This window comes from Halichoerus grypus, chromosome 14 (genome assembly GCF_964656455.1).
Source record: "Halichoerus grypus chromosome 14, mHalGry1.hap1.1, whole genome shotgun sequence".
Taxonomy (NCBI): Eukaryota; Metazoa; Chordata; class Mammalia; order Carnivora; family Phocidae; genus Halichoerus; species Halichoerus grypus.
In genome coordinates this window covers 91,396,450-91,417,489 of record NC_135725.1, presented here as the reverse complement: position 1 = coordinate 91,417,489, position 21,040 = coordinate 91,396,450, and the positions used below count along the sequence as shown (strand labels likewise).

The 21,040-nt window shown below is 65.0% G+C and overlaps 1 protein-coding gene across 6 annotated transcripts in view; it reads right to left on the bottom strand.

Annotated features, from left to right (window-relative positions):
• Nucleotides 1-13,237: 13,237 nt before the first annotated feature.
• RXRA (retinoid X receptor alpha) overlaps nt 13,238-21,040 on the bottom strand; it is a 100,181-nt gene continuing 92,378 nt past the window's right edge. For all 6 annotated transcript variants that reach the window (XM_036108654.2, XM_036108649.2, XM_078061995.1 and 3 more), the window contains 3 exons: nt 20,253-20,344; nt 18,421-18,526; nt 13,238-16,820 (listed from right to left, as the gene is read on the bottom strand). In XM_036108654.2, the coding sequence (XP_035964547.1) occupies nt 16,673-16,820; nt 18,421-18,526; nt 20,253-20,344 (346 nt within the window). In that variant the 3' untranslated portion in view covers nt 13,238-16,672. The remainder of the gene's footprint in view (nt 16,821-18,420; nt 18,527-20,252; nt 20,345-21,040) is intronic.

Below are 21,040 nucleotides of genomic sequence, written 5' to 3'. Positions count from 1 at the left end.
GCCCAGCAGGGCCCGGCCGCGAGTTTGAGACCAGACACCCCCATAAGCCCAGGGCGAGGGCCCCTGTTCTGCTTCTCTCACTTCTGGAAAAGACCCCGCGTTTCATCAACTGTCCTGATTCGAAAGCCAGGAGCCGGCCTGGGACCCATTCTGTGTGGTGTGTGTCACAAAAGCATCTCGAGCTTCATAGTTTCCCCCTGACGTCAGCGGCATGGTTTGAATCCGAGGTGGCTGTGAGGCCCTCCGAGCATAATTGCAGTTGTCTTTGCAAAGTGAAATCAGATGGTTTTTCCAAACCTCCCCCAACCCCTGCCTCCTCCGCTCTCTCTCTCTTTTTTTCATTATGTTCCTTGGACCATGTCCAGATGTTTCCTGCAACAACAACCCTCCAAAAATTCACAAAAAGAGAGCAAGAGCGCGCGGCTTCCTGCCGGCCGGGTGGAAGTGCGGACGTGGCGGGGCGGGGGCGGCCGGCCACGTCTGCAGGCCAGGGAGGCGGCGGGCCCCGGTCCGGTCCGAGTCCTCCGCTGCCTCCACGCCCCGGGGCTGGACCCTGGGAGGACACGGGCCTGGGGCCACGGGGCCTTAAGGACGGCCCCTCTCCCCGGATGCCAGGGTCCTGGCCACACGGCGGGGGGGGGGTGCCAGGGGAGGCCGTGGCCCGGGAAAGAGCAGGGCAGAGCTTCAGGACCAGGCTTGGGGCTCAGACTGGCCTGCTGGGACTCCCAGCCCCACGGCTGAGGCGTGCAGCCACAGGAAGCCACGTCTCCACGCAGAGCCTCATTAAAGGCGGCCTCTGTCCCGTGCTGGCACCAGGGAGCACCTCATCGAGACCGACTCACCTGGACGCAGGTGTGGAGCTGAACAGGGAGGGCAGGTTCCAGAGGGCTCAGGGGAAAAGGGGCATCTGTGCCCCGGAGGGAGCCCAGGTTTTCCCCAGGCAGAGATGGGGGAGAGTGGTCAAGGCAGGGGAACCACTTTGAGCAACGGCCCGAAGGCCAGACAGACCCACTGTTGGGGCCTGAGACCCCTCTGGGAGGGCCGGCACAGGAGGGCCTCCGGGGGCGCTGCACGACGGGGCCGGGCCATCCCAGCTCTGCTGGCACACCCAAAGCCTCAGCGAGGCCAACATGGAAGCCTCACCGGAGCCTGAGGAGAAAGATCCAGATGCCGCCTTCGGAAGCCCCCACCAGCCCCCAGCATCCCAGCTTCTGAGAAGACACAAGTCTTCGTGTGCGAAGTTCTGCCACGCAGTGTCCCCTCCACCCTGTCTGCTTCCTCGTGGCCAGGAGGGCAGATCTGGGACGGGGCAGGAGGGCGAGCACAGGCCTCCCCAGCCCACGGAGGCTCCCCACACCTGGAGCCCTGTGGTTCTTCCCGGGGACTCGGGGATCCGGGGCAGGGTTCTGCGGGACCAGAGCTGGGAATGCGGGCAGCTGGAGAGAGGTGTCAAAGGCCCGGGGAAGCCTCAGCAAAATGTGCAGGGATCTGTACTTGGGGGGTCCTGGGACAGGACTGCTCTCTGTGGCCTGTGATAGAAATGGGCCGGCACCTTCCCCACTCAGCTGCCTACAGGGCCCACCAGCAGAGATGCAGTTCCAGGGCCCCCCAGACCAACCTTGGGTTCAGGGACTCACCAGGACTCCCAGAGCTCAGCCAAGCAGCAGCACGGTGGCCTCCTGCGTGTGGACGGTGGTCAGCTGTCCCGAAACCCTGTGTGACAACACGCGGGCCCAACCAGGGAAGCCATCTGAGTTCGCTGGGTGCCGGTCACACACACGCAGCCGACCTGAGTCTTCTGTCCCTCCAGAGGTCGAGCTGATACCGTGCGACCCAAGGGCCCCCATAGATGCCATCATCAGCAGAGACTCTCTGGTGTGGGCCAAGGCCCCAGGGAAACCAAGGCAGGACGTCCGAAGGGCTCAGAGGTTGCCTCCCAGGAGCTGGGCCCGGGCCAGACCTTTCTTTGGAAAATGTGGGCTATGGGCACATGGGGTCTGCCGAGTTAACCCTTTCCTGCACAGTGATGCACTCACCATGTGCCAGGGGGGGCGGGGGGGCACCAGTCCGAAGGAGCCCAGGCGCGGGAGAGTGGGCAAGAGAAGCGTCTGACAGATGTCCAGCCCGCCCGACACAGGGCCAACCCACGGGGGCCAGGACACCTGCCGCCACCTCCACCCTACAGGTGATGCGTGGAGGCCAGACGGGGTCACGGAGCCCGAATGCACGCCCAACCTCACACCGCACACCCACTTGGCCTCCCGAGGGAGGTGGGCCCTCACTGCGAGCAGCTCTGAAACCCTGCGGGGCGGGGCTGTGTGGATGCGGCCTCCCCCAGTCACCACCGGGCTACTTCCCTCGGCTCCACGTGGAGTTTGGACTTGACAGGAGCGCCCTTCACGGTGGCCGCACTGCTCGGCCCCGCTCCAACCCGCCCAGGCCCCCCGAGAAGAGCGCGCGGGACCCCTTCCACTGTGGAAGGTGCAGCAAGTGTCTGCAGGGGCCGGGGGGCACTTCATCCCCTGGATGAAGCCCCAGTGTGCACACAGCAGAGGAGGGAGGTTTGGGGGAGGGAGAGGCCGCTTGCCACCCACCCTGCCACCCGGAACCACAAACCTCAATTCCAGAACAATCCCCTCCCCTTACAGCAGGGAATGTGGACCCCTCCAGAGAGCGGAAGGGACGTGCCTCTGGTCACAAAGAGCTGTCGCAGCCCTCAGCCTCCCCCACACTGGTCACCTATCCAGAGATGTCCCCGATGCGGGCTGAATCTTTTGATTCTTCGTAAAACATTTGGAAGATCCATATCTGAGGGTTGTAGATAGGCGGGCCGAATCTGAGCAACCCGGCCAAGCAGTCCGGCAGGGGCCCCAGCAGCAGCAGGAGAGATTGCAGTCAGGCCTCAGGAAGACTAAACAGGCAGTGACTAGAGAATCCTGCCTGGTTACGGACGAGCTTCGGGACTCCCCACCTGTAACACATAAACAGAGGTTCCGGAAGGTTCTCAAGCACAGGCACAATGGCCTTGTAAACAGCAATGGGACCAGGCCATACTGTCCAGTGGGCTGGCCAATAGAGCTCGAGATTTATGGGCCACCTGCCAGTAGCTGAGCTCCTGGACCGCGGTGTTTGTGACCGGAAGATGGGAAAACATCAACACTGGTTCAGGGGCAGAAATCAGAGGATTCAAACCCAGGGTTCCTCCAGGAGCACCTGGTGGGGAGGTCATCGGAGGTCCTTGATTTCTTCACACTCTCCTCGATCTTCATGAGCCCTACCCGGGGTACCAGGGATGAAACTGGAAGATTTTGTGCCCAAAGAACTCTTATTTATCCTTCAGTGCCCACTCAGAGGGGAAGCCTTCCAGCCCCTCCAACGGTTGCTCTCTCCTCTGTGTTCCCACAGCACTCTGAACATGCCCTCCTCCCGACACAGATCGGCCCACACGTGCTGTCTGCATGCAGCCCCATGAGAATGTTCTGGACTTTCACTGTCTGATAGGCCAGCTACTCGCCACATGCGATTTCGGAGAGCTGGGAACGTGGCTCGCACAAACGGAGATGTGCTGCAAGTGTGAAGAGATACCAAATCTCAAGGACTCTGTGCCAAAAACCAAATGAAAAATAGCTCATTAGTAACCTTTATATTGCTTGCATATTGAAGTCATAATAATTCACCATACTGGGTTAAATAAAATATATATTATTCAAATTCACGTGGCTCTTGATGTGACTACTAGAACGTTTTTAATCCCATATGTGGCCCACATTGTGTTTCTGCCAGAGAGACTCTGCCAACTGCTGAGCCAGCTCAGGTTTCTAGGCAGTGTTTGCTGAATGAATGAATGAATGAATGGGCGAATGAACGAATGAGTGTGTGGGTGCTCAGGCCGAGCGCCCCGGAGTCTGACTCACCCAGTACGATGGCCCTGTCGTCATGCAGACGACCTGTACCGTCACCGAAGCACAGCCCCCTCCTCTGGGGTCTACAGCCCACCCGCACATCATGCACTCAGCCCCACGGGGCGCTGGGCCCTGTGCTGGGGTCTCAGGGCACCCCGAAGAGGCGCCGGGGGGCTGCAACGAGGGAGGAGCCTCACAGGCTGCTTAGCATGCCCCTGACCAAGCCTAGGGGCTCCGAGCGGGCAGAAGCAGGGGGGCATGGGGGGGCCCAGTGCCGGCCTTTTCCCCGGAGCCTGCGAGGCCGAGGAGAAGGGAAGCGGGAGGGGAGACAGGTGGCAGCGGCAGGGACAGAGTGGGCCGAGCCTCCAGGGCAGGGGGGTCATGGAAGGCTGGTAAGCGGCAGAGTTGTTTGGAAGGGGACTGAGAGGAGGCCAGTGGGACTGTGAGCCCAGCCCCGTACCTGACCTGCCCCGGGACCCCACGCATCGGCTGCTCCTCTCCCCGGCTCTCACCTCTGAGCTGCTCTTGAATGCCCAGCCCCCTACTGCCTCTGAGCCCTCACGCCTGCTGTTCCCCTGCTGGGATGTCTTCCCCTGGATCTCCGCGGGGTTGGCTCCTCAGGAGGCCTGCACCATGGACAGTCTTCCCACCTGCCGCACACCTTGACTCCTCAGAGTGCTTGGCTGGGACGCATGGCCCGGCCCCCAGTGCGGCCTCAAGATGCCCAGTGCAGGCTCCCGGCATGCCCCACCTCTCCTGGAAAGGTGCACTCCTGGGGGCTTTCTGCAGGCTCTGGGGACAGGCTGGGGTGTCCCATTGGGGTCCAAGGTGGTCAAAATTCATAGTCACTTCACACCTGCCGAGGCCTGGCCACGGAGGCGGCTCCCACTGGACCTCCCCTAGGGCTGGCCCAGGCCCCAGAGCCCCTGCGACCTGCATCCCTCCCCCCAGCAGCAGGTGCACCCGCCCCACCCACTCCCCACCCTCCAGCTGTGAGAAGACCAGCTGGGAGGGGCACGCAGGGGCTCTGCGGGGACGAGGCAGGTCCCAGCGTTTCCTCCGCCTTCCTGCCCGGCTCTGAAAGCTCCCTCCCTATTTTCCGCCCTGTGCTTTCAGGGTAGGACGTGGGAAGGACACGCATTTGAGGAAAGGAGGACCCCTCAGACGAGATGGAACCGGAGATGCTGGTATGGGGCCCCTCGACGCTTCCACGCGTGGGGACACGGTGCGGACCTCCTGCGGGCCCGTCCGGCTGGCAGCGCGGGGAGAGGGCGGGCCGGAGACGGTTGCCAAGGAGACGGCGGGCTCAGCCAATGAGCAGGGGCCCCCGCTGGGCGACGGGGAGCGCTCAGCGGGGCGACGCTGCCCTCTGGTGGCGGCGGCAGGTGCTGACAGCCTGGGCTGTCGCGTCCCCAGCCGGGCGGGGACACCTGGGGAGGTCCGCCCTCGTTCCGCGTGCACCACACCTGTCCGGGCGGGCAGGGGCTTCTCCAGTTGTGGCGAGTTTCCCCACCACCCTGTACTCCAGGGACGTTAATTTTGCCGGAGTCGGCCTCACCTGCCGCCCCACACGGCAAGGAAAGCGGTTTGCAGGGAATAAAAAGAGCTCAAGAAACGTCTCTTTCCTTGACTCTGCCTCAGTCCGTGTTGTAATCCGCAGAGCTCCGTCTGCAGTGACAGGCTTTATTGAACTCGCTCGCTCCTGAGCCTATTTTGGTTTTATAAACCCTAAAGTTGCAAAATTGAGGGACTCTCAGCTTGGAAGCATTAGATAGCGCCACCCACTGTCCACCCGGAGACTCGCAACCCAGCTTTACAAGCGGCTGCAACTCTTCCCGCTCGGGAGCCTCCACCGGGGGGTAGGGCAGGGCGGCCAGGGCCCCGGGGGATTTCCAGAGCCCTAGGAGGAGCTGATCACAGTCACGGGGGTGACAGCTCCAGGCCTCTAAGCAGGCGGCCCACTCACGCCCTCACCCCCCGCCAGCCCCCGGGAGCGCAGGGCTGCGGCAGCTCTGTCCCGCTGTCCAGCGCACCGGCCCCCGACTCCCGAAGCCCCCCAGACCCAGCCAAGCTGGCCTCTGTCTCCTGCACCGGACGAGACCTCAGAACCCTTCTCAACGCAGTGCCCCAGGCAGCCCCGCTGTCCGGTGGGACGGCGAGAGGCGGGCCCCTCCTCCACCCACATTGCATTTCCCCTAGCTCATTCTTTTTTTTTGGAAGTTGCTTTTTTTCCTAAGTAAAGTTATCACTTGTCACATCCAACATTCATTGACTCCAACCTGTCCCCGCCACGGCCCTCTGAGACCCCATGGCCCTCCCGCAACCCCGTTGTCCTGGTCCTCGGCGCCCTGGGCAGTCTCCGCTTTGCCCGCCCGGGGACCCTGCGGCCCAGGTGAGCCCCGCTTCCACTCCCGCGTCGGGCGGGGACACTGCCCCGCCGCCGGGAAAGCCCGGACACGGGCGCGCATCACAGCACGGCGGTTCTAGACGGACACACGCGTCGAGGATTCCCGGACGCGCCCCTGTCCTTGGTCAAGCACCGCTGCCCTCGCCATCCGCTCCTTTGGAGCCGGACGGAGCTCACGCCTGCGAGCACCGAGCTCAGCCTGGCTCAGCACCATGAGGAGGTGCAAGGACTGGCCCATTGCACGGATGCAGAAACTAAGGCTCGCCTGGAGAGCTGAGTGGGGGAGTTGACCTGTGCGACTCCGGACCCCTGGGGCAGCGGGAGAGGCCCTGGGCCTCCCAGTCCCCCAGCCACTACTTGAGGCCCAGCCACGAAGCTCTGCAGAGCCCACGTCTTCTGCTCCATGCGGATGCCCTGCTCTCCCCTCCCACACCCACAGCCGCCAACCCCGGACAAAGGAGAAACCTCGCCTCTCTAGTGGGATGCTCCCTTCGGACCCCTGGCTCTGGGGCCTCTCCCCCCAGGTCTGGTGTTTTATGGGAGAGCTAGAGTCTGAGGCATAGAGGGGTGGCATGCGGTGTGGCCCGGACACCAAGCCAGGGTCCCTGCCCCCTGAGGTCCCTGGTGTGTCCACGAGCCTGGGCCTGGGAGCCAGGCCACGGCCGCCAGGTGGGCCCCGAGTGAGAGGGCAGCTTCCCCCTGCAGCCCGGCCAGCGGTCCCCAAAGCACCCAGGCTGCCCCTGGGCTGGCTGACCTCGGGGCTTTTCTGACCGCAGCGTCAGAGCTGCTCGGGGTGGTTGTGCTGTGATTAGGCTCGTACCTGTTCCCGCAGAGGTTCGCTCCTGGGGAAACTGGGGCTCGGGCCCAAGCTGTGATGTCACTGTAGTGACCTAGTTAGTGACCCTAACCTTAAGGGGTAGGAGGGAGCGAAAGAGGGCAGAGGGAGAGAGGAAGAGCCTATCAGCCTGGCAGCTGACTTCACACCCTTCCATCACCAGCCCCCCATGTCCCCCCACCTCCCTTCCTCCCTCCTGCTACCACTCTTCCCTCCCCTGCCTCTCCCCCTCCCTCCCCTTTCTCCCCTCCCCCACCTCTGTCCCTCCCTCCCTCCCTCCCTCCTTCCTCTTACCCTTCTCCTCTCCCCTGCCTCTCTCCCCCTTTCTCCCCTCCCCCACCTCCATCCCTCCCTCCCTCCCTCCCTGCTCTCCTCCCTCCCTCCCTGCTCTCCTCCCTCCCTCCCTCCCTCCCTCCTTTCTCTCCTCCCTCCCTCCTGCTTCTCTCCCTCCACCTCTCCCTCTCCCTCCCCCCTCTCTCCCCCCACCTTCCTCTCTCTTTCTTCTCTAAATATGAGATATTATTAATAAAGGCTTGATGTGGAATCTTTTCGGAAAAGCCAAGTCCTTATTTACAACAGCTGAAGTATCTCACAAGTGAACATGTGGGTTTCCATGAGTAAGTACTCAGGTAACAGTTTGTGACGTTTTGTATGTATACATGCTGCTTTAATTTCTAAATAAACTTTTTTATTTTAGAAAGGCATCACACTTACCGAAGGGCACAGAGGTGGCCCCGCGCTCCCGCGCCCACACCCAGCATTCCCGCGCCAGCCTCTGGTGCCCGCGGGCACGTCTGTCCTGGCGAAGGAGCCGAACCGGGGTGTCATGCCCACGCTTCACGTGGGCTTTGTGTCTTTGTTGTCCCCCTAATGCCCCTTCCCTGGCCCAGGGGCCCATCCAAGACCCCACAGGACCTTGAGCCACCACATCTCCTTGGGCCCCTCTGGACGGATTTCCCTTCTGATGACCCTGACGGTTTCGAGGGGGACTGGCTTCCGGGGAATGTCCCTCAGCGGGCATCTGCCTGTGCGCCCGGTGCTTGGGCGGGTGGTGGGGCTGGGAGGGAGACCACAAGGTGGGGGGGCCGTCCTCATCACGTGGCTGTCACCCGCCGTGGTGGCCCTGGTCACTGGCCGAGGTCGTGCTGCCAGGGTCCTCCACTGCGGACTCACTCTTGTTCTCCCCTTCGACACTGTCCCCTTGATCAGGATGTCCCCCTGCACGGCCCTCACTCCAGAGTGGGCTCAGCCACCACCTCTCGGGGGTGTGGCGTCTACGCGAATATCGGGTGCCTGGACCGACTCCGCATCACTTGCTCGCGTGCGTATCCGCGTCAGGCGGGCAGCGGTCCTCCAGCGCGACCTCATCCTGGCCAGCCTGGGCCCCGGGGAGCTGTCCTGTGTCCTGGCGTGCCCCAGGCCTGCGCTCTCACCACTCTCGCTGACTCGCTCCCTTTCCCTCTCCGGCATCACCAGAAGCTCCGGCTCCTGGACTCGGCCGTGGGCCCCAGGAGCCTGGGTCAGAGACCGGGGTCTGGGCGCTCAGGGGGGCTTCTGGTCTCGCTCCGCTGGCAGAGCAGGCCGGCTCCGTGGGCGCGCTCCCCCGTGCCATGTGCGCAGGTCCCTCGCGTGGCCACACGTGGCCACCTGTAGGAAGCGGGGGGGGGGGTGCGCACAGAGGTCTCTGGCTCTGCCCCCGCCAGCCCGACACCCCACTCCTCCGACAGGGCCAGGCCTGTGGCCCGGGGAGCAGCTTTGTGGGCCGGAGTACCGCCTCTCCCACGCACGCTCCCTTGGCCTTGGCGTCCACAAACCCCGCTCCTCTCCCTCCACCCCTTCAGGGTGGTCCAGCCGAGCTACACACTGGCGACTGGTGCCTCCCCGGGCATCCGCCCTGGGCTTCTCCAGACCCGCCCGGAGCTACTCAGTTTGCTCACAAGCAGGCTCCGTGTCGCCCCCGTCTAGGGCTCCCGTCACTCAGCGACACGCATTTATGACACGCCCGTGTCTCTCTGCCGCTCCACCGTTCACCCCCTTGCGCGGCTGAGCTCCAGGTCTGCTCACCCGTCACCTCCTGGGGGCCTCGCGGGGGCTCCGCCTTCAGGGGCGAGGAGCAAGCCTGCTACCCGTGCTCGTGCGCAGGTTTGGGGTGGACGTGCTGCCACGGCAGTCATGTGAACACCTAGCACAGTGACCGCTGGACGGCCTGTGCCCGTCAGAGCCGTGTGTCGTTCCCCCCCGCCCCCCCCCCCCGCAGAGATCTAGAGCCTTCGGCCGGGCTGGGCAGCAGATGGGCCGGGGAGGTGGGCAGGCGTCGGGCCCGCCCTTCTCCTGGGGGCTGCCTGCAGGCTGAGGCCCGGGTTCCACTGCGTCCTGACCCGGACCTGTCACCTGCCCTCCCGGCCTCAATTTCTGACCTGAGCAGTGGCGAGATGACTCTCTGAGCCTTCACAGGGCACGCTCTCGACCGTGTCCACTCGGCCCAGGAGACTGAGGCCCGGGAAGAAGTGTTGTGCCCAACAGATCCCCAGCTGGGGTGGGACCCAGGGCCTCATGTCTCCCCGGATGGCCCAGGCCAGGCCGGGCGGCTACTGGCACCAAACAGGAGGAAGTGGGCCCCGCTCCCGTGGCTGCCCCAGAGACCGGAGCAGACCTTTCCAAGCTGCACCCCAGCCCTGCTGCATCGGGACACCCTTGAGGGGCAGGGCGGCCAAGGAAGGCGCCGTCAGACTGTCCATTCCAACCCCCGCCCCACAGCCCTCTCTGGGCAGGGGCTGGACTGGCCCGGAAGCTCCCAACCGACTTCTGCCCATATAAACACTGGAGCCAACCCCGTCTGTCCATCCGCCCGTCCGTCCGTGGACGCAGGCTTTCCCAGCCCCAGTGTGTGCAGAGCGCCAGCTTCACGGGCTCTGGTCATAGATTGCACAGCCCTGCCAGGTCAGGATAGGGCCTGAGGTTCAGGGTCAGGGACAGCCGTGCCCAGGCCACCCTGCGGAGGCCGGGGCTGTGGGGTGCTATCCCGTGATGAATGAATGAAGTCCCCACCCTCCAGACTTCCCCCAGGCAGCTCCAACCTGCCCTTGGGTTTGCACCTTCAAGGGCACAATGATGCCCCACCTTCTGGGCCCACAGCCCTGGCCTCCTCGGGAAGGGGACCCCCCCGGCTGGCCTCTAAGGGCTCCAGTCCCCACCCCTGTCCGGGTTCTCGCCCTGTGTTAGAGCTTCTTCGGAGCAAAATAAAACAGGAAGTGGTGACTTGGGAGCAGTTTTCTGGATCCAGACCCAGGCGGCGCACGCAGGGGCTTTGCCGCCCCCCCCCCAGGTACCTCCACAAGACGGGCAGATGCCAGCCCCACCCCAGACCTCCTAAGCTAATGGGCTGGGGGATGGCTCCCGGCTCCCGGTGACTCTAACGCACAGAGAACTAGGACAGGGAGGGACCGAGGGAGCAGGGTGGGCTGTGCCCCCGCGCCTCCAGCAGAGGGCAGCGCTGCTCCACGCCTCGGCCGCCCCGGCGCTCGGGGACCCTCCACACGGGGGAGCCGGGCTGAGCTGGTCCCCACTGAGGACTCCCCAGGGGCTCTGCGTGCGGCGGGGAGGCTGACCTGGGCCCTCTGGGTTCTGCGGCTGGAAACGCTCGCTGGAATGACCGATAATCTGACACTCGGAGAACACAAGGTCACCAGCAGCCCCCGAGTTTAGGGGCTGATGGGACCCTTGGGGCACTAGGGGCTGGGGACTGAGCTCTTTACATGGCCCCCCTTCCCTGACACCCCCCAGCTCCAGCCCTTCTGCCTGCGGTCCCCACGACTTCCCCGACCCCCTCCATGGGTTCCTGTCACTCGGGGTGTTGCTGCCCTCAAGCCCAGCGGTGGCACCAGCTCTCCTGTCCTGTGTGTCCGAGGCAGGGCGCCAGGGCCTCTCCCCAGTAGCCCCCCACCCCCGTCTCCCGAGCATGCCCATGCTCCAGCACACTGCCCGCTTGCTTGCTGATGGCGGGACCTCCCTGTCGCTGGGCTCCCAGCAGCCAGGACAGGACCTGCTACGTAGTTGGTGCTCAGCACGGTCCCGTCCCAATCCCCCTGCTCCCACCCTCGCCTCTTGGGTTACAAACCCCAGCCCTGCTGGGCGGGCCTGTCACCACCTGATCCTGCTGGTGACAAAGCTCTCTGAGCCCAGCATCTCTGGTCCAGGGGCACCACCCTGGGCAGGGGTCGCCATAGCAACTGGAGGCAGCAGGGAGGCCCAAGGCCAGATTACCATGCAGTGTTGTGTGCGCCCATGTGTCACCTGGGTCCCATTCCTGGGGGGTCACCAGGGGCTCCACTCACGGCAGCAAGTTGGGGTTGGAGTCCCGCCCAGCTGGACGCCCTTGCCTCTTGCACACGGGCCCCTCTGCCCCCCCTCGCCGAGGTTAGCACACCGCCCCAGCTGTGCTCCCTGGGGCCTGCATCCTGGAGCACATTTGGAGGACCCTGGGTTTGGGCAGGCGTGGCCCCCATGGAGGTCATCTCAGTCACTGGCTTGTTCCAGTCAGGGCCGCCCCTGACTGACTGAGACCGACAGACCGGGTCAAGAGGCTCAGCACCGCCCAGGGCCCCCCACATGGCTCGTTAGGAAAACGGGGATCAGCCCTCCCAGCCCCAAAGGCAGGGCCACATCCTGAAAACCTGTGAGGAACACTCCTTTCCTGGTCTCCCCGCAGGATCCGAGCAGCCCCTCCTGGCTTGGCAGCTGTCCGAGCCTGCTCTCTGAAGGGGACGCGGACACCTTGCGCCCTCCCAGCCCCCCCGGGACCGCCTGGCACGTCCTGAAGGCCCCGCCCAGAGCTGGGGCTGATGCCTGTGCAGGGAACTGGCGGCCCCACACAGCGCGCTCAGCGGTGGCTTTGGTCATGTGGAAGGCAGGACAAGGAGCCCCTCCACAGGGAGGCCACCCTCCCAATTCCCCAGGCCCCCCACGCCTGATCCTCTTTGCAGACCTGGGAAGGAGCCCCCGCGGCTGGTAGTGCGTGCTTCCGACCGGGAAGCAGAGCAGGCCAGTCCCAGCCAGGCCCAGAGGCGGGTGGGGGGCTTGCTGGGGGGAGAGGTGGGGCTCCCCGTGCCCACCCCCTTCCAGGGAGTCCAGGCTGAGTTCCCACGGGCAAGGACAAGGCCTTGACCCGGGGGGGGGGGGCGCACAGCCCACAAGCACAAGCAGCAGCAGGCTGGTCCAGCCACGGCTGGGGCCCCCGGAGCCACGCGAGGCCTCAGGCCCGCCAAGGGGGAGCCCGTGGGGGGCGCCGACTCCCCCGGGGGAGGCCGCCTCTGTCCTGCCTCTCACTTCCCGAGGCCTCAGGAGGTCCTTGCGCGCCGGTGTGCAGAGTGGGACCTGTGCACGTGCTGTGTGCAGTGTGAACACGGTGCGAGGACCGTGTGTGCACGCGTGTTGCGTGGACGTGGACGTTGTGGGCAAGTGTCACCTGTGAGCAGGCCTGTCGTGTGCTGTGCACAAGTGCTGTGTGCGTGTGGCCTGTGCGTGCACATGCGTGGACACGTGTCGTGGGAGCACATTCTGGGGAGGAGAGCACGAGGGGCCCTACGACCTACGACCGTGGGGTTCAGCCACTCTGCTGGGAGTGGCCCTGGAGCCACAGGGCAGGACCCCAGCGCCTCCCTGGGAAGGTGCCCGCCGGACCGAGAGCACGAGAGGATCCGACACCATCGCCCAACTGCGGCCGCGCCCGGCCCAGCCCCCGGAGGGTGTGGCGACGAAGAGCGCCCATCACACGGGACGGAGCAGATGCGGTGTCATTATCTCGTTAGGAACGGGGCAGCCGATGACATCCTTCACTCTGTGGCCCGGTGTGTGAGCCGCTCGCCCACTCGGGCTCGGGCAGCCTGGGGCAGGGCGGGTGGCTGGTGCCCTAGGACGCGGAGGGGCCCGCACGGGCAAGGAGCACGGCGGCGCGGGGGGCGGGGGGCGATGACCCGAGTCTGGGGCCTCACTGCCCTGGACCAGCCCCCGCCGCAGGTCGGGCAGCAGCCCGGACGCCCGCCAGCCCCAGACAGGAAAGCCCCCGGCAGAACAAACGAGAACAGCATGGTGATCTATTTTTAAACGCTCATATTTTGTTTCTCCTCTCACGTTTTTCTGTGTTTTCCTTTCCACGTTCTAACACCGCTGTTGGTCCGTGGCCGGCACCCGTGGCGGTGTTCAGAGAACACGCAGGGAAGTGAGTTCACAGTCAAACAGAGTCTCGGGAAGGCCGGCTGGCAATGGGGGCAGGACAGAGCGAGGCTTCAAGAATCACTCAGAAGGGGAAGAAAACCCCTGACCGTCTGGGCCCCACCCCTGCCCGAGGGGAAACGTCCACGCAGCGGTTCGTACAAAGCCCGTGCGCTGCGTCCGCGTCCGAACGCTCCACTGAGAAAGCTCTCCTCCATCTCTAGAAGCAGAAACAAAACAAGTCCCACCCCCCATCATCCAAGTATACATGAGGGATAAAATTACATTTGTACAAAAATAGATTTTTTTTTTACCTTTCCCGATGCTTTAGACATTTTCTCTCTACTCTCTGTATGTACTTGTCACCCTCTGAAGTGTCCGCGGCGCGTCCCGGCTAAGGCATTGCTGAGGACGGGGCCCGATAAGGCTGCTTGCTCCAAAGCATCTTAAAATAGATGCGCTCCTTGCCTTGGGATATTCACTCGAACCCGGATTTCACCAAAGGAGGGGTCCTTATGTACTTGCTTACATGAAGCAAATTTATAGGAAAACGGGGGGAAAGTCTTGATTAAAAATAAAGACAGAACGTTGGTAACTGCCCCGCGGCTGCTGTCGGCGGCCTCGGCCCCCGCGGTCTCTGTACATCACAGACGTGTCACACGGCACACCTGCGTGGACGGGGAGCGGGCCACGCGCCCCAATTCCGTGATGGGGACAACATCAGCTGATTACCCACTGGCCGTGCGTCCGGCCGGGCCCTGCTGGCGGCCCCCGCAGGTGAGGGGCCTCCGGCGTGGTGTCCGCGCTTGTCACCGGCCCGAGTCCTCTAGAAGCCGGGGGCGCGGGGCCGTCTCTGCCCGGAGACCGCGTGCTTCCAGGTGCCAAGCGCAGGCCGGCTTCCAAGGAGAGGCCCCCTGCAGACGCGGGCGTGGTCATCTTCGCTCCCCTGCGGCGGGAGCCCCGTCCCCGGTGTCCCCGCGGGGAAGTGAGTCCACGGAGCCGGCGCCGGAGGCACCCCGGGCCGGGCCGAGGCGGGGATGGGCAGAGGTGGCTAATGAGCTGATGTTAGTGCTATCTTTAGAAAATTAAAGATTGTCCCACCAAAATAATAATAATAATAAAAATAATTACAAAAATCACCGTAATTGAACCAGATTGATAACACTACTAACGGTCTGGTTAAATAAAACTCCTACCTCTCTACTGAGCCATGTGCATCTCCCCACTTAACCCCCTCCTCCAACAGCACTGAACGCATGACAAGGACAGCAGATGGATAAAGAGAGGACGGCCCCGCGTGCCCTCGGTGCTGGGGCTGCGGGCTGGAGGGGCTGGGGGCTTCTGGCTTTCTATGCTGTAGCCTAGGGGCCTCGGCTTTCCGGCAAGCAGCCGGGGCGGGGGGGGGGACGTTCTTAGGAAGAAGCTGACGCTCCAACAGACGCAGTCCAGGGCTTTCTCCACTCGAGGCCCCCACATTCCCAAGGACCCCCAGGGAAGTGGGAGAGGGCAGGGCGTGGATGACGGGGTGCGTCTGGCTGCAGAAGGCACCGGGGTGTTGGATGTGGGGCAGTCTACCGTTCCCACAGCTGGGGGACCCCGAGAGGGAGTCCCCAAGGGTGGACATCACTGCCACAACTGAGCCTCCAAAGGCTGCCGAGTCTGGGAGCTGGGCGGGCCCTGCACGCCCCGCCCCTACCGCCCACGTGGCAGGGGACACCTCCCCGCGTTACAAGCGGGCGGGCGGCACAGGAAGGAGGCTTTTCTGTGGTCTTTTGGAGCCTCTGCCTGGTGCCTCACCTTCAGCTTGGCTGGGGACCCTGGAAGGCAAAGCAGGGACACCTCCTTCCCCACGGGGCCTGGAGACCCCCCCCCCCGCCTTGCCCCAGCTGGGGAACCAGACTCTGGGGAAGGCGTCCCCCCCGCCCCGGGCTGCTCGAGGGGGCCGCAGGAGGGAAGCCAGGCTACCGAGCAACCCCTCAGGAGCTGCCTGCGTCACCCCCACCAGCAACGAACGCTGGGTTCACGGAGTAGGAGGCGTAAGACTGGAAAGTACTCAGACCAAAGGGAGGGCATTACAGTGCAAAAGAAGCGGGTTCAACCTGAGAGAGCCCCTGCATGCCCAGAGCCCAGAGCGCCCCAGCCCAGGAGGCTGCGCCCCTGCCCAGCTCGGTGGCAACGCTACAGAAGCGGGCACGGCCTGGCCTGGGGAGCCGTCAGCCAGGGCACGTGTTTGAAGGGGCCCCACATCCGGCTGTCCCCGAGGGGCAACCAGCTGCAGGCCCAAGGACGCTGGCCCGCCACAGTCCCCGATTCCAAGAGGCTCCCACACAGGACAGGCCGCCAGCACAGAGGGCCGCTCTGCCAATAGCTCTAGGAAGCAACACCGCCTGCCCCTTCCCGCCGGGCTTACGTGCCCCCAAGTCCCTCCCCTCTGCACACCCCCCGCGGGTCCCCGGCTCCCCCCAAGTGTGCACAGCTGCTGAACACTCCCTGGGGAACGCACCCTCCTTCCTCCCACCCTGTGGGCCTCCCAGGCCCAACCTCCGCCCGTGCCAGATCAGCACGGCCCAGGACTTCAGGGAAGGCCAGGAAGCGGGCTAGCCCTGCAGAGACCGGGGGCGGGGGGCTGCCCCCCCGCACAGATAGCGGACAGAACCGAGGGCGGGCCGTACACGGGGTCTGCCTACCCCGGCTTGTGTGAGGCTGTGCGGGGGGAGAAGCGGAAGCCAGGGTGACGCGAAGAGAAAAGCAAGGTGGGGAGGTGGGTGACCCCAGTCCCTGTAGCCTTGAGGGGGGCCCGGAACCCTGCACGGAGGTCGGCTCCTGTCCTGCTTGGCTCGGGGGCGACACTGCAAGTCATCTTTGGAAAAGGGGCTTCTCGCCCTTCACTGTGAGGGAAGGGAAGCCTGCTCGCCCCAGAGCCCCCCTCGTCCTCCCGGGGGGCGGGGCGGGTCTTCTGCGCTCTGCTCCTGAGCCTGGGTAGGGCGCCTGACAAGAGGCGACGGGGGTCACTCCAAACACAGGAGGGGAGCACGGGATGTTCCCAACACCAGCGCGGCTCGGGGGCGGGGCCTGCAACCCGGAGAGCCGCCCCCACTGCCCAGGGGAGCGTGCGGGCCTGGCCGGGCTCACAGCAGTTCCGGCCCCAGGAAAGCCACGGCCCGGCTTTGCGGGCGAGGAGCACTGAAAACAGCGAGGTGGCCACGCTCGGAGGCTTAGCAGGCTGGGCCCCCACGTCCGCAGAGGCCAGGCAGAGAAGGGGCGGGGACGGGGCTCAGCTGAGAAGAGCGGCCAGGCGGGGCGGCCGGGCTGGCGGGTCTAAGTCATTTGGTGGGGGGCTTCTAGCATCTCCATGAGGAAGGTGTCGATGGGCGTGTCCCCGATGAGCTTGAAGAAGAAGAGATGTTCCAGGCACTTGAGGCCTATGGAGCGCAGAGCCGGCAGGCGGAGCAGCAGCTTGGCGAACCTGTGGGAGGGCCGGGTGAGGGCGAGCCGGGCCGTCCTCCCACCCTCCACCCAGCGCCTGGCGACCTCCTGGGGACAGAGCTGGTCCCAAAGCCGCAGCAGCAGGGCCCGGCCTGCGCGGAGCCTGAGCGGGGGGCCAGCCCCTCAGGCAGCACAGAGAGCAGGCCAGGGCCTGGGAGCAGGAGTGTGCTGGGTGGACACGAAGACCCCGAAGAAGGCCTATGGAGTAGAGACCTGGGGTGAAGGACCAGAGGCCAGACGGTGGCTGAGCTGGTGCAGGCTCAGTAGGGCTTCATGGGAAAGTTAAAATACGTGGGTCTTATCCACGGCCAACAGGGAGCCACGGCAGGATTTTAAGCAGGGGAGAGAGCTACAAAAACAGATCTGAGTATCAGCAATGCCTCTGGCTGCAGTGGGGAGACCAAGATGGAGCAGCTCCTGGGCCAGGGGAACAGGTTTGTGCTCAAGCAAGCCTCCGCTCATAAAGCATCGGCATCCCGTGTGCCCCAGGCCAGCACCCACCCCTTCCCCAGAAATGGCTCTGCTGGAGCTGAGCCAGAAGCCCGATCCCCAGGCCCTGCCCGGCCCGGTCGGGGGGTGGGGAGAGACCGAATTGGGGAGGGCAGCGGGAGGTACTGGGGCTCTGGGAGGAGGGACGCCAGGCTCAGCTTCTCGGCCGCCAAGGACAGTGCCCTGTCCCCTCCGGGGATGTCCACAACCGTCCCCCACAACGGCATGGACCCTCATTAATTATTCACAACGTCTGTATTTCAGGGGAGAAAGCCCTGTGGTTGGCGGCTATACAACCCACGTTTTTAAAGCAAAAACGCAGCGTAGAGGCTGGACCGGGGCCAGGGAAAGCTCTTTTCTGCTGAGCTGGCGAGATGGGCTGTGGCGGGGAGCCAGGAAAAACAAGCAGGCCGGCCCTCCGTCCTCCCCGGCAAGTCTCACTTTAAACCAAACCAGATGAGGGCTGCGAGGGGCCGGGCACAGTCACCCGTGCGTGCGGCTGAGTGTGCGCCAGGCTGGGGGGGGCGCAGGGGCGGGGCAGAGGGAGGCCTGGCGCCCAGGGGTGGGGGGCACGCGCCCTCCGAGAGAAGCCTTATTGGAGGGAGGGGCACGAATCAGGACAAGACTTGCGAGAGCACCAAGCCATAAACAGTTCCCCGTCCCCGCAACCGTGCGCCCGGAACTGTGGACCCGGGGATGAGACCCCAGCCCTTTGGGCGCCCACACAGCCCTGCACACGTGCACAAAGCACCCACTATGCGCCAGCGTCCATCCCTGCTGGGGGTAAGCGCGCCAAGGCCCTGCCTCTAGGGATTCCCTTGAGGGGCAGAAGTGCCCCAGCTTCAACCTCGTGCTCTGCAAGGACAGGCCCTCGCTGCACGCGGACCGGTGCTCTGGGTGGGCGGCAGGAGCACGAGAGCACGCACTCGCTCGGGGGCGCGGGGGCGCGGGGGCACAGGCTCCCTCCACGGAGGAGGGCGCCGCCTTCTAATTCACACAAGGTGCCAGAAGGGCTGGGGGCCATCTTGCTGGGGCAGGGGCTCATGAGACCCTGAGGCCCCCCGAAAGCAGGGGCCGGGCGGGGGGCTCACCTTCCCGGCTGCTCGGGGTACTTGTGTTTGCAGTAGGCCTCCAGGGACGCGTAGACCTTCTCCCGCAGCGCCTCCACCTCCGCTGGGTTTGAGAGCCCCTTGGAGTCTGCAGGGGGAGGGGCCGCAGGTCAGAGGCCTCGGCCCAGAAAGCTGCGCGGGGCACTGGGGCACTCAGGCCTCACGTCCCCACTCGGCTGGGGCCAGCAGCGGCGGGGCAGGCTCTGCCCCTGAGGAGGGCGCCCCGGGCTTGAGTCCCGGCTTGCCACTCACTGGCCACATGCGGCCCATCCCTGGACTTCCCTGCACTCAGCTTGCCCATCGGGGGTCAAGTGCAACCAGCTGCCTTCACCCTCTCCTGGTTACCACGGCAACCAGGCTGAAGCCGGACCCTGGCTGCCTTCAGGACTCAGTTCCTTTGAGAGGGAGGAAAGCTCAGAACTGTCACCCCCAACAGCCAGCCCCACACAGGGCAGTGGGGGGAGAGGCCGACAGCCAGCCTGAGCCCTGAGACCCTGGGGGCGGGAGCCCAGTCTGGAAGGCGCTCTGCCAGGGGGTGCCTGGATGGCTCAGTTGGAAGGCGCTCTGCCTGTGGACAGAGATGCCTGGGACCTCAGCCACCAAAGCCTCCAGGGCCCAGGGGTGGGATCTAAGGAGGACGGGACAGACGTTCCAGGGCTTAAGCAGGTGAGCCGTCACGGGCCTTCCTGACCCAGTCAGAGCCCACCCGTGCCAGGCACTCCTCTCAGCTTCCCTGTCTCCTGGGGTTTCCCACGACCCGACAAGCCAACAGAGATGAACCCCTCTCTCCATAGTGGCCACCACGTGGTGTCATGCTAGGGCTCACAGGTCCTGGGTCTGGCCCCAGTCAAGTGTGGCCCATCCTGATGGCAGAGGGGACAGAGGCTGGAGGCCACAACTGCCCGCCTGGAGCCATCTGAAGCCGCTGGCCCCAAGTGGCTCCGCGGTGGGACAGACCTGCTGTCAGGGCGCCTCTGAGCCACAGACTGGGGGGCTCATGCCAGCACGGCCCCTGGCAGCCTGACACCCCAGCAGGCGCACCGGGGTCCAGCGTGAAAGCCGCAGGTAGTCTGGGGCCCTGGGCACCTTGGGAACGTGCCAGGCTTCTCCGTAGCTCAGCACCCCAAGGCCCTGGGGGGGCCCTCAGCGCCAGCCATGTCCTTCCAACAGCCTTACACCCTGGGGGACAGGGAACCCGTGCCAGCAGCCAAGCCGCGCACAAGGGGCTGGAACGGGGACCCCACCCAGCAGGGCTAAGGTGCGCAGCCCCGCCTCCCACGCTGGCAGGAGCACAGGCTCGGGGCACAAACCCGGGGACAAAATTCCCCCGGAGATGGGCTCTCCCCACAAGAAGACACTCCTCTCCCACAGCCACACCCTCCGCGCTAGAGCTGATGGAAGGCAGGAGGTCAGGGCCCACCAACCTGGCGCCATCCCGGCTTCCCCGCCGGCTGGCCAGCGCCCCCAGCTCTCCCCAGAAGCCCGCAGCGGCCCCAAGGGACGCCGCCCCTCCACGCCCCCACCCACCGTCCAGGCTCCCGGACTTGGCCACGAGAAGTTCATGAAGAGGCTGCCTCTTCTGGAGCCCAGGATTCCGGGCAAAGTGGGGCCACACTTCGGATGCAGCGCCCAAACCACGGAGGGTGAGCACAGCTCCCCGAGCCGCGCCGCGTGGAGCGTTCACAGGAGCCACGAGAGGGTGGCACGGCCAGCCCACCCTCGCGAGGAGACGGGCGACTGGCCCCACAGCACAGCACCAGCGAGCGCTCGGGGCCCGAGGCCGGACAGCAGGCCGCGCGCCAGGGAGGCCGTACCGGGGTTGAAGAGGACAATGGCGCGCAGGCAGCCCAGCTCCGTCTTGTCCATCTGCATGTCCCGCATCTTGGACACGAGCTCCGTCAACACCCTGCAGAGGAAGCAGGCCAACACCGCCGCCCGGTCAGACTGTGCCCCCGCCTGGACCACCCCTCCCCCGAGAAAGACCCCACGGACTGGCTCGGGATGTGGGCGTGGCCCTGGAGAGCCCATGGAAGGGCGAGGCCACACGGGGACGCTGCCCGCTCCCACGCCCGGCCTGTGCCCTCCCACCCGGAGAGGCGCTGCTTTCCTGCCCTCAGGATGGTCTGCATGTGGGATCTACCAGGAAGGGGCCCCGCGACCACTGCACGGAGGGGAGCCAAGGACCCAGACACGTAGGGCTAGTCCACTGCCGTGGCTCCCCACAGCCTGAGGCCGCTCCCTGGGGTCCACGGGAAAGCTGTTCTCCCCAGGATGTGGCCCTCCTTTATCCTCCCTAGCTGCCGGTGGGGGTTCTGCTTCTTGTCACCAGGCATTCATGGCCAAAGCAAGGCAGAGGGCAGAACTCTGAGCCACCCTCGGCTGGCCCAGCCCCTAACAAGGCAGTGGTGTCCTGCCTCCGTGGCCTGAGCTCCCCGACCTCCTCCACCTACTCACTGGCCCCCAAAACTCAATGGCCGTGCCCAGGGAGTGCTAAGTGCTCAGTGAGGCTGGACCACAGGGGAACAAAGGACAATGGCCTGGGGAGGGCCTGGACAGTCACCCCGAGGAGCCGGGGAGTCCCCGAGGGTCTGCAGGCTGCAGA